Below are 12,735 nucleotides of genomic sequence, written 5' to 3' on the forward strand. Positions count from 1 at the left end.
GGAATCATGATGAAGAGCAAAGGAACTGAAATTTGCGTTATAGAAACAAAAAGTGTGGTGGTGTGTTTTGTATGTTAAGAGAAAATGGTTGTGTAGAAATCTTCACTGTTGCCCAATGTTAAAAATTTTTGTGAAGATTCAGATCTTTGATAAACATTTGAGGCAGCAATACCAGTCCCTCAGTGACAGAGGAGCATTTCCTGGCATTGCACACCGTGTGACATCTCAGGGAGGAGAACTTGCATCGAAAACTTGACAAGCAGTTATGAAGCATTCACATACAAAGCTCTGAAGCCATGATTTTTTTTCCCCTCCTCTTTTAGGTACAGAAGTTTAAAGCACTTTAACTATGACATCTGCCAAAGTTGCTTCTTCTCTGGCCGTGTTGCAAAAGGTCATAAAATGCACTATCCCATGGTGGAATACTGCACACCAGTAAGTAGCTGTTTTACTGACCCTTACTGTCCCTTCTTATGTAGAAAGGAAAAACTTCATTTCCTATGTGCAAGGTAATGGAGCATTTGGGTGGCTTTTCTTCTTCCCCCTATAATTTAATCACCTTTTATGTACTATACATGCCAGCAATTGCTGATGTATAGGATATAGTAAAGGATATTCCAATGGTTTGAAGTAAATTGAAGTTCATTGTTTGTACAATGCTGTGTTGTAATGTATTACTGTGTGCTAATGACTTATCTATGTTCAGTGCCATAATTCAGTTTATGGATCCTGCAGAAAGCCGGATTTGTGCGAATACTCATTCGCATCTTATGTTGCAAACTTTTCTCCATATCAGTGTGAGATTTTTCTTCCTTTCCTCAAGGAAGGCAAGTTGCCACTTCACTTGTTTTTCCTGCAACACTGTGATTGAGTTTTTAAGTCCTTACTATTTAGTAGTATAGAATACCTTTGTATTGTATGATCATTTGATGATACAAAATACCAGGCGAGTTCTCAAGAGTAGCAAGTTAGATTTCATTTCTGAAGACTGGAAGCCAGGGTGTTCGATGCAGCGCAATGCAGATATGCTGCATTGATGTGTGGTGAGGGTCTTCACCCTTGCTTCACAGCTCTCAAAGGGATCGCTTTTGAGTAAACATTTCTTTCATACCAGACAGCTTGCAAAGGAAATTCCACGTTACTTTCTCAGTGTGCTCCTTTTGGCAACTCATGACCAGTGCAGAGGGACATAAATTAGAGGACTCTCCAGTCGTCCTTTCATTATGAGCTTTCAACTGCCTTTGCTATTGTTTGTGGTGGTCTTGAAGCAGTGCACTCTCTGGTTGTCATTTCCTGGCGTGATGGGACAGTCCCTAGTCTTGTACTTTCATCCGCTGGTCAGATACAAATGGTGAAAATAAAGCATCAAAATTATACACGGACTAGCCTCATGAAGTTATATAAATGGTCTTTACATCTTCATCCAGACAAAAAGGCAAGGCCAAAATGCAGTAAAAACTCTCAGCTTTTCTTAGAAACTTAGGAAAGAGAGGGAAAAAGTCATTCTCTTAAAATACTATAGTAAAGCAAAAACAATCTATAAACTTTTATTGTAGCATTTAAATGGCAAGTATTTAATCTGAATCTCCGCAAGGAAAACTAATGTGCATTTGCTAGTTTTTTGTTGGTATTCATTGACTGCTGCTTTTCAGTGTTGTCCCCCAAGGGTTGAGGTTACTGGATTTGCCTGAACTGCTGCACAAGTCAGAGGGAAGTGCTGGCACTGCCTGGGCAGGTCTGAACAGCCTTCTCCATCGCAGGCATTCCTAGAGCAGACTCTCATGATCCCAGTCGTAGGCAGAGCGACCAACTGACCGACTGCGTTGGAGCATTCCTTCCAGCTGCAGCTGAATACCCCTTTGCTGAATTTGCGATGGTTTTGTTCTGCAGTTTGCTGCTCTTATTCTTGCTAATAAGTGACATGGGAGATTTGTGAATGGTGCGTAGAGTGCACAAACCAACATCTTGCTACTATTTTCTTAACCTGTTTGTAAGATGTGTTTTGAGGAGAGAGAAACGAAAAAGGGTTGTCAGACACCCCCACAGCCTGTAGCAACTTATTGCTACATGGGATCCAGCAGGTTTCTGTTCTCCCTAAAAATTCACGTCACTTATAGCCAAACACAGTTGTGAACAGAAAACCTGCAACCACGTCCAGATTGCAGAATAAAGAACCATTCACAGCCAGTACATTTTTTTGTGAATCCTGAACTCCAGCAGCCCGTGTTAATGTGCCGTGCCTGGCTGCACTAGCAGCCAGTTGAATTAGAGAAGGATTAATGGGGGGGGGGGGGGGGGGGGGAAGTGAATGTGACACACAGCAAGCCCTGATCTTTTTTGTGTTGCTGCTATTGAAAAAATAAACTCAAGTGCTGTGTGACTGCACAAGACATCCACTGAAGCTATCATGTCTAGTATGTAATTGTTTTCTAGATGAATGAAAAGGGGTTTGCAGGTGGCAGAACATTTTTTCCTCTTCCTCCAGACAAATCTCTCGCCTTAAAATGCATTTTGGCAGGCTGAAGACATGTGATGCCTTCTTTGATATATCTTTGCAATAGCTAGACGTGCACAATGAAGTGTTTTGATAATTTTATTCCCCCTCCCTCTTACTTCCAGGAAATTTTGAAGCACTGCAGTCTTTAATTCTGCTTAGGGGATATTTGAGAACTCATGGTAAATATCTGAGGGATGTGCTAATTTTTTCTATCCTGCAGAAGGTTGAGGCAGAATAAGGGCAAGGCAGTTCCCTACTTCTCATTTAGACAGAAAAATTGCAACAATTGTTCCTGAAAGCGACATGGCTCTATTTATTGTTCAAAGAGAGATGAATTTTAAATGGGTTTCAAATAAAGCATAGAAGACAACTTCTAGACTGGGATTTGAATGTAGGATCATTTTTCTGTTCAGGTTTAATGAACAGTGACACACCAGCATAAAAAACACCTTGTTGGAAGGACGCATGTCATACTGAGGTACCTGTCTACAGCTAGTGTTTACAGTCGGGGCTGAGGTCTGGGGTGGGGTTTGGCAAGGCACTTTCTTAAACCAGACTGGGAAAAGTCAGATGGTGATATTTCTTATGAAATAGTTTTGGTTTCGGAATAGTTTTGAAACATGTTCAACACAGATGCCTATGTATTGCTGTGATTTAAGAGAGCTGGGATGCTGAAACTCCACTGTTTCTTCCTCGTAAACCAGTTCTGATGATAATTTTGTTTTGGATGATTTTACTCTGAAAATCATGTGTAATAAAACATCTGTGGACTAAATCGGAACGTTTGGCTGAAAATAGCTTCAGTTTATCATCTTGTCCACGTAATAATCACATTTTGCTTGCCTTTCTTGTGCTCCTTGAACATTTTTTAAATGGCAGTTGGATCGTATGAGAAGTGCCTCATGCTTCTAGTTGTCATTAGAAGACATATTTCTTCTTGGGTTTCTTGTGCTACCAGCTAGATTGGGATGTTGCTGTGCAAGCACACTGTTTTCCTGTTTGGTTGTCATGCAGAAGGTTTGGGGGAGCAAGGTGGGGTAACAGCCCCAGGAAGGTCGAAGCGAAAAATGTTTTATTGTTAATGATACCTGAAAACAATCCAAATTACAGTCAAATGCAATGGAAAGTGTTCACAGCATTGAAAATAGACAAGGCAGGAACGGTTATAATGGTTATATATGACACAAGTGAACAAGCTGGACAGAAAGCTGTGCTTAATCCATTTATACTGAGACTAAATATTAAAAGTTTTTCTCTGTTGCCAGCTGATGTGCTCTGTGTGCTCTCCAGATGCCAACCTGGTTAGGAGCTCTCCTAGCAGGCACTGCAGATGGCATTCAGCAGAGGGAATTCCCTCCTGCTGGAGCATGTGAGGCCACCTCAGTAAATCCCCTTTCTGGAGTCCTCTGAGTGGCCTGGGCATACTTAATCCCTCCCTTCCCCAAAATGCCTTTACTTCTGATGTGTTGAGGAAGTGATACTTAATACTATCAAGCAGTTTCTTGAAAATACGGATGCTGCTGTACTGGCTTGTAGGTTCTGCTGTGTCACTTCTCTGCCAGTCATTGCTCACACTGAATTTTCCTACCAGACAGACTGATTGGAAAGAGAGCCAAATTCTTTCCAGTTTTACGTGAAGCTTGTAGGTGTTGTCAGTACAGGGATAAGATTTGTCCTTTCTGTTAATGCATTTCAGTCTTTCTGCAGATTATTTTTCAGGGCATCCTTAATTTTTCTACCCCAGCAATCATTAAAAATAAATACATCTGTGTTTCAGCAGCTATGTGAAGGTTGGCTTGACTGATAGGTCTCAGCACCTCCTTCCTCTAAATAGAAGGCATAGAACTCATTAAAAAATGCCAGAAAGATTAACTTTTACCTCATTTCTTTCCTTCAAATTAGATACACTGGAGAAGCAATATCGTTATGTGGGTCAGGAAGAACTTAATTTACTGTAGAAGAGCAGTATTTCAGAGTTGAGTGTCTCTGCGAGGTGCAGAGAAGGGAGTGCAGCCTGAGTAAAGTAACTGAAATCTTCCATTAAAATTCTTCAGAAAATCTCCCGGCTCTTAATCAGACTTGCAAGAAGTCTTACATCTTCCCAGCAGACATTCTTTGAACTCTTCCTGGCTCATTCTGGTCTTTAGGAAACTATTTCCACTTTGTGCTCCTCTGCTGGTCTCTACGGCAGCAAGGAAAGCCAACTGCAGGCAAGGGAGTAGAAAACGTTGTGCAAATTGTGCTCTCCTCGGGGTATTGATTTTAAATGCCTGCTAGCTTCAGATTAAACAGGTGCAGGAAGAAATAAAAGAGCCTTCAGCAGCTCTCACCTGCTTTTTGTTTCCCTTTGATCAAAATATTAATGGCAGAGGAGGCTGAGAAGGGAAACTGGAAAGAAAATGTACCAAGAGTATGGGTCTGACTTCTGTAGACTGAAAAGTTCATGAGATAGAGATGATGATCGTGTGGTAAAAGTCAGGATCCAGCCAGTGGTGAAGCTAGCTGGACACACAGACTGGCAGTGTATCCTCCATTACAGCCATTTTTGTGCTGAACAAAAAGCAGGCAGAGAGTCCCCTAAGCCAGATGAGGAAATGACAGGTTCTTGTCTAATTGTTGCTTGTCCTCTCGAGATCACCTGAGATGAGGCATGAGCCTGTCAGGAGTTTTCAGAGCTTCAGTTTTTCCTCCTTCCTCCCCACTAGCAGTGTTGCTTTGTGGTATAGTACATTGTGAGGTGATGGCGATAAATAAATGAAATCTGTGGTTCTGGAGGTCAAGCCGTTGGCAGCTCTGCTTGATGTGGCCACAGCTCTTCCAAATGACCCAGCAAAGGAAGAGGCAACCAAAAAACCTTAATAACCTCATCAAAGATGATTTCATTGTGATTTGTGGCTTTCAGACAACTTCAGGAGAAGACGTCCGTGACTTTGCCAAGGTACTAAAAAACAAATTTCGAACAAAAAGATATTTTGCAAAGCACCCACGAATGGGCTACCTGCCTGTGCAAACTGTCTTGGAGGGAGACAACATGGAAACGTGAGTAGCTCTAAAGTGTCTAAGTAGCAATTGGTTTGGTATGCTCTTTGAGCTCCCCAGCTGGTGCCAACTCCGTTCACTTCCCAAATGCATAAAGCCTCTTTATTTCTTTCATTTCTGTTAACCTTGGCTGGCAGGAACACACAAGCTGGGATTCCAATTGCCATTGCCTTTATCTGTTTTCACCTGTCCTTACACAGGAACTTCAACTCCAGTTAGTAAAAGAAAAATACTTACCATCTTACTGACAGCCTTATAAACTTCTAAGTTTGATATGGCAATTTGGAGACTAATGATCTATTCATTAAATTTTTATTTTCTTCCAAATGGGTATCTTTCCGTGGTTTTATTTTTTTAATTAGGCTACTGTGTTTGCAAGCTTCCCAGCTGATTTCTTCTTTTCTCACCCTATAAATTTAATCTTATTAAATGGCTTTGATGTCTTTATGGGGAAAAAAAGCAATAATGATGCACATGGAGAAATTAATGAGTTAACCCAGTTCCCTTTGGTTTTTTTTTACAAGTTTAATCAGTTGTTTAATGGCAATTGCACGCAGCTTGTTCTCGCGCTCTCTCTCTCTTTCTTTTTTAATTTTAGATTTCAGTTTTTTTCTCACTTTTTGGTTGGTTGCTCTTCACATTCATGTTGGTCTGTTGGATTTCTGTTTTTTAGTTGTTGTGATTTATCTTTTTTTTAAACTTTTCTATAATTATTTTGCTGCTGAGTTTCTTCTGCCTCTCTCTTCACCTCCTCATTTTTTGTCTTGCAGTCCTGTTACTCTGATCAACTTCTGGCCAGTAGATTCTGCGTGAGTACTTTTGCTGAAGTGTGCTGCTGCTGCTACTGCTGCTGCGTTCCCTCACTCTTTTTTGTTTGTTTCTTTGTTTAGTTTTACATAAGTTCATTTTCTTCTTTCTTTATGATTGTTTTCTTTGGTGCACTCTCTGAAGGAATGTTTTGATCCCAAATGAGTAGCATGGGATAAATACAGGAATTCCCAGCAATCCTGGATTGTGTACTTTATACTCTCTCTGGAGTATGTATTCTCATCAAATTAACAGGGATTTTGGTGCAGTCCTACTAATGCTTATGAGAGTTTGTCATTTAAAAGCCTGTGTTTCTGAATAAGTGTCGATCCCTCTGAATGTATACTAAATGCTTTTTGAAAGAGAAGTTGAACTTGATGGATTTAACTCAGTTTCAGGAATTAACATCGTTTTGTAGATAAAGCTTAATTTGGTTTTCTACGCAACTGTGCACACTTGCACACTCATGTGCCCCAGTTAATCCAGAGCTCACTGCATATTTTATTACAGTTTTTTAGCTACAGTAAGATTTGTGAAGGCAGGTTGAAATGAGGAAATGTTTACTGTATTTTTTTCAGAAGTTAAAAAAGCAGGATTTTTCGGCTATGAAAATGGATTTTCATTCTTGCATCATTCCTGCACGTGCATTGTCTTACTGTTGTAGTAATACCCTCAGCATAAACTAAAGATACATATACTTAACCATTGTGGCATTTGCTACTACTAGTGGTACATGGATGATTTTAGAATAATGTTAAATAAGGATTGTTTCTAACTCACATATTGATAACTAATGAGAAACTAGTAAATAGAATTTTATATATTTCTATATGGTGAAATGTATATGGCTTGCACCTTCATTGAGTTTTTGGTAGAATAAACAATAGTGAAATGTACACATTGTAATATTGATTTATAGTTTTCATTTGGAGTACAAAGCATTGGGAAGTCAAGTGAAGTGCTCTACCTCTACAAGCACATCTAGTACTGCAAACCTCATATGGTTGAGGATTCACTCACAGAAAACGCCAAAAGGCTGGAGCCAGACACAAATAGAGGGGCTTTGAACTTTAGGATGCGCTTTTGTTTATAAATGCATCTGGGGATGATTGCAGCATATTATATACTCAACTGTGGATCTAGATTTCTTACCCTTTAGAGCAACTACAAAGTTAAAAGTAACATTTAAAGAAAGCTTGGATAATATGGAATGCCATTGCTGTGTCTGACATAACATGAAATTAAGCTGCCATAACATGCTTAATTCTAGTTACTTACCATAGTAACATCATGGTATGCCTACACCGGTAGCTTTACACCAAAGGCTTGGTGTCATATACTACATGAAATTTAACTCACTTAAGAAAACTTGAGAAATACTGAGCCGTAGAATTTGTACAGAGAAGTTGCACCTTTTATCAGACCAACTCAGGTATCTTCCTGAACACTATCCTTTTGTCTGGTCTGACAAGAAAGCAGAAAATTAAGAAATTAATAGTGGCTGGGAAGAATTGCTCTTCATTTTGTTCTGCTAACTTTGTTCCTTTCCTTTGTGCTAGAACACTGGGCTTAGAACACAAGTTACTGAGCTACCCAGGTGTAAAGCTATTTCTCAGTTACAGGACTGATTTCAACTTCGACAGTCAAACCTCTTATTCTGATTATCATAAAACTTTCCCATGTTTTCTAAGATCTTGCCTTTTTCTGGTGCTTTCATGCCAGTTTTCTGGTAATCTTCAAAGTACTCCAGAAGAGCATAACCTGGCAGTGTTTAGCAACTAGTGCTATCCTGACATCAACATGTAGTATACATGTTTATAAATACATAGGTATATATTTTTTGTTAGATTAGTGATGCTGACTGCTTATTATCCAGTATTTTGCATAGATACTCTGCTTGCCAGGCATTAAAGGGCCAGCTCACACTTTTTGTGAGAGTGTGTGTCTATTTATTTAGACTGTGGGCTGTCAGTGGCACAAATACAATTTACTTAATTCTGCGCTTTCAAGAAGCATCAGCTGAAATGCTGAACAGCAAGAAAAGTGCCCTCGTCCTCCCAGCCAGGTCTCTGGGGGTGCAGGGAATTGCAGGAGGTGGTATCTGCCACTCGATAACCACTTGACTGGAATTCTCCAGGCTGTTTCTGCAGACCCCAGCTTGAGCAATGCAACTGTGGAGCCCTTGTAAAAGGGACGGTTATCTTGGCTAAATATTGGCTATGTCTCTCAGCCTTCTTGCTGACTGCTTAAACTGATTAGGTGGGCTGAGTATGTGTGCTCAGAAAGGAAGGACAGTGAGCTCTAGCACAGATGGTCACCTAAGAGTATGTCTACACAACAGCCTGCAATGCAGCACAGTCGTTCTCAAGCTTGCTCGGATAGTGGCAGAAGTGTGCCTCTGAGCCGCTAAATTCAACACAAAGACTGCAGTGCTTCTCAACAGCTTTGCTCTCTTAAGCAAACTTTTAAAAAGCTGTTTGAGGTAGATCTCCATTGCAGTATGTTCTGAAGTGGAGACAAATCTGGAAATGTAGCCTCATCCCCTTCCTACAGTTGATGGAGAGACAGTATCAGCTTCAACAAGTTACACAACACTGTGTTGTCTTAAAAATATATATATATGTATATATTACACACCTTGTTCACTTCTGAAGTTGAAGCTTAGTTTCAAGGCAGCAAGTATGCAATCATGCAGTCAGGCCCATCTTTTGCCTCGCACTACTGCCAAAAGGGACATCTCTTCATTGCCCAGTTGATCCCAACCAGGTGCTATCCCTTCCCTTGTACTGGTACAAATACACGTGCAATGCCAGGGTAAGAGGGACTAGGAGAATGATATAGCTCAAAAATAAAGCTACTTTTACACAGATTTCCTAGTCTACGCACAGTATTAGCAGCAACATTTCTGTGTCATTGAAACCAAGATCTCTTTTTTCATTGATAGTACCCACTTAGACCAGCTTAATATCTGCTGTATGTGAAACAAATAGAAAAATGGGGATAGCATCGCTTTATCAGAATACCGTTGTTATCTTGCTCCGTAATCCACTGCTCTGTATAAATTGCATCCTTTTCCCATCCCTTCAGTGTAGATGTTCTTACACAAAATAGGATATCACGTTGCAGAGAAGCAATTGCCCATCCACATGAATCTTTGCTGCACTGAGGAGCTCTGTGAACTGAGTATTTATCCTCTGGTGTGCTGTGGTAATGTTTGAACGTGGGTAAAAGTACAGTCGGAGGCCAAAGCTCATTTCAGACAAAATGAGAGTCGTGATATTTGGCCTGTAATGTCTTAAAGAGAAAAACTTTGCTGTTCTGTGAGAAGAGACATAAATAATGCTGAATTTTGTGTATCTAGCATACAGCTCTATGAATTTAGAAGGATCCTCATTTTCTAGAGCCCTTTGCAGGCTGATTAGAAAACTGGAATATGACCCATCTAGTAGATTTACTGCAGGATTATCAAACTCCTAACACAGGAGCATTAAGAACTACAAGATTATTACAGTTTTGGTTTATAACCAGTAAATACAAAACCTATCTGCTCTTGTGATGCAGTGCAGTCCCCATTGAGCAGAACCAGCCTGAACTACAGTATCCAACAATTTAAAATGGGGGGAAAGTCCTTCTTCAGTCAGGAGTTCCAAAAGGAGAGTCTTCAGAGGCAGAATAAAGAGAAATTGAGATTTAGCTAAAATATGAGATTGTCATACAATTTGGGAAGCTGTATCATTTTTTGTTATTCCAGCACCTCCTGATACATGTAGCTTGGCAAAATCCCACACGGCAGCAAAGGGTGCTCTTTGAACTGCATAAGCAACATAATTCAATGGTGACGTTTTCCAGAGTTGAGGCTGTAATAAACAATACTCCAATTGATGAGAAAAGTCCCATGAATTGTTTTCATCAACAAAAAAGTGAAGAGGACCTCATACCATCTAATTTGTCAGGCAGAAAACCCAAAATAGTTGACAGCGTCCTTCTGTATAACACACTGATCTATGGTTCAGATTGCAACTCTGGAAAAAAGCTAGGCAAAATCGTCAGTGTCTGCAGTGTGTTATTAAGGGCTTATTTCAGACATTTTATGTCTCTTGTATTTATTTCTAGTTGTTCGTGGAGTAGTCCTTTAAAGGCTTTTTTAAGTGGGATGTGCTGGAAGCAGGCACTGGAACAGGGTGGGAGGCAGAGGAGAGGTTCCCAGCAGGGCTTTCGCAGCCGGTGAAGGGCTGCATGTGAAGCAGCATTACCAATGAAGGAAGCAGGTGTGAAGGGAAAACCAGAGCGAAAGGTCTTCTATAAATCCTTTGGAAAAGGGTTCTTCGGGGGTTGGTGTGAAGAAGAGTCGTTGCAACAGATGGATTGCAAAATGGTCAAAATCCCTGGTGTGGTACCAGAAAACATTGCACCGATGGCTTGAGGAGGCACACACAGCACCTGGAGTTGTAACTTGCTGTTTATCAAACGTAGCGTAAGCATAAGGCATAGAGTTGTGAGGGTATAGGCATAGCTAAGTGTCTTTTTACTTTTAAGGGGGTATTGTTTGTGATTAATCAGTGTTTTCTGCCTTATAGGCCTGCCTCGTCCCCTCAGCTTTCACATGATGATACTCATTCACGCATTGAACATTATGCTAGCAGGTATGAGACCAGCTGGACGTTAGGCAGATCTTTCTCTAAACAATCATTTTAAAAAATAAAAAACCCAAAGGCTAGCTGCTGCCTGAGCGCTTCTTAAAGAAACACAGGGTTTGGGGTTTTGCTTTCCAGGCTCTGGGATGCAGAGCATCGTCCGTGGTTGCTGTTAACCAGCCTGCCAACTAACTCGCATGCCAGAGCATGTATGTGGTCAGAAGTGGCTTTTAGGTCCTGTGGGGTCTTTGTTAAGCTGTGTACTCAGGTTACTGACTTTTAATAGGGCCTGTTGTGATAGAACAAGGGGTACTGATTTTAAACTAAAAGAGGGTAGATTCAGACTAGATAGAAGGAAGAAATTTTTTATGATGGGGGTGGTTAAACACTGGAACAGGTTGCTCAGAAGGTGGTAGATGCCCCATCCCTGGCAACATTCAAGGTCGGGCTGGATGGGGCTCTGAGCAACCTGATCTAGTTGAAGATGCAGGGGGGTTGGACTAGATGGCCTTTAAAGGTCCCTTCCAACCCAAACCATTCTATGATTCTACATAGGGTTTTGTTTTTAATATGGACCCTGGTGTAATCAGTCAAATCAGAAGAGCTGAAACCTCCAAACTCTATGTGAATCTCAAGTGCCGTTTTAATGTTAAGTAATTCACCTGTGGAATACCACAAACAGGATTTTTCCTTGATTTGGAGGATTAAAATAGTGGTATATTGCCACTTTAGTTCACTTGTCTGCTTTCATACTGCTCTTAAGAATCAAAAAGTGGGTTAATTGCACAAATATGAAAATTTTTTCTACCAGGCAAGCAAATTTGCAAGGGTTGAGGTAATGAAAAATAGTTATTGCAGCCTCCTCTTTCTCTCCCTTAAAATCACTTGATCGGTAGAGGTATTTCTGAATTATGGCAGGACATTTAGGAGGGGCTGAGTGTTGAAAACCAATGAGAAATGACTGATCGTTACAGTTGATGACGTTGCCAGGTACAAAGCAATTTGTCTAATCCCCTGGCATCTTAAGGCCTTTCTTTGATTGTGGAATTAATTAATCATGAAGAGTGGAATGTAACCTCAGAGAAAGGGTTGAAAACTGAGAAGTGAGTTTAGCCAGGTCATTGTAACAAATAAACAATCCTTTGCGATAGCTTATTGCAAAACTTTTTGGTAGTCAACCGTGAGTGTAAATTAATTTGAGTTTCAAATTCATCAAAAACATCATGCTCTTTAATTCTTTCAGGAATGTTAGAGCAAATAATGTTTCTGGAAAACATAATTGATTTTAATGAGTCTTGTTTATTTTTCCACAGGCTAGCAGAAATGGAGAACACCAATGGTTCTTATCTAAATGACAGTATTTCACCTAATGAGAGCATGTAAGTAGGTTGTCTTAATATTTTTGACATGTGTTTTCTTGTGAAGGTTAATAACTTCTAATGAAAGTCTGTAGTGCTGAATTTGCCTGGCCATGTATCAACATCTGGTTCAATTTAATGATGAACTCATGCTCTTTCAGTTTGTATCGTAGTGCCTAGATTTATGGCTTATAGCTTAATACCAAATTTGTGCAACAGGTGATTGATACCTTCAAAAATAAAATTACTGGTTTCTTCCAAGAAATTACTGACTTATTCAGCAAATACTTCCCATATTGGAAAAAATGTTCATCATCTGATATGTTTTAAGGGTGAAGATAAAAAGATAACCCTTCTATCTGTACTGCAAGCTTAATCGTGGTTAAATTGCTGTAAGCTA

At 40.1% G+C, this 12,735-nt stretch overlaps 1 protein-coding gene across 14 annotated transcripts in view; it reads left to right on the top strand.

The window, feature by feature from the left end:
• DMD (dystrophin) overlaps nt 1-12,735 on the top strand; it is a 1,145,544-nt gene that overhangs the window by 1,100,693 nt on the left and 32,116 nt on the right. For 9 of the 14 annotated variants that reach the window (XM_074858566.1, XM_074858564.1, XM_074858571.1 and 6 more), the window contains 5 exons: nt 324-435; nt 5,400-5,536; nt 6,307-6,345; nt 10,921-10,986; nt 12,291-12,356. In XM_074858566.1, the coding sequence (XP_074714667.1) occupies nt 324-435; nt 5,400-5,536; nt 6,307-6,345; nt 10,921-10,986; nt 12,291-12,356 (420 nt within the window). The remainder of the gene's footprint in view (nt 1-323; nt 436-5,399; nt 5,537-6,306; nt 6,346-10,920; nt 10,987-12,290; nt 12,357-12,735) is intronic. The other 5 variants (XM_074858565.1, XM_074858578.1, XM_074858576.1 and 2 more) reach the window with 2 other exon arrangements.

This window comes from Strix uralensis, chromosome 2 (assembly GCF_047716275.1).
Source record: "Strix uralensis isolate ZFMK-TIS-50842 chromosome 2, bStrUra1, whole genome shotgun sequence".
NCBI classification, from domain to species: Eukaryota; Metazoa; Chordata; class Aves; order Strigiformes; family Strigidae; genus Strix; species Strix uralensis.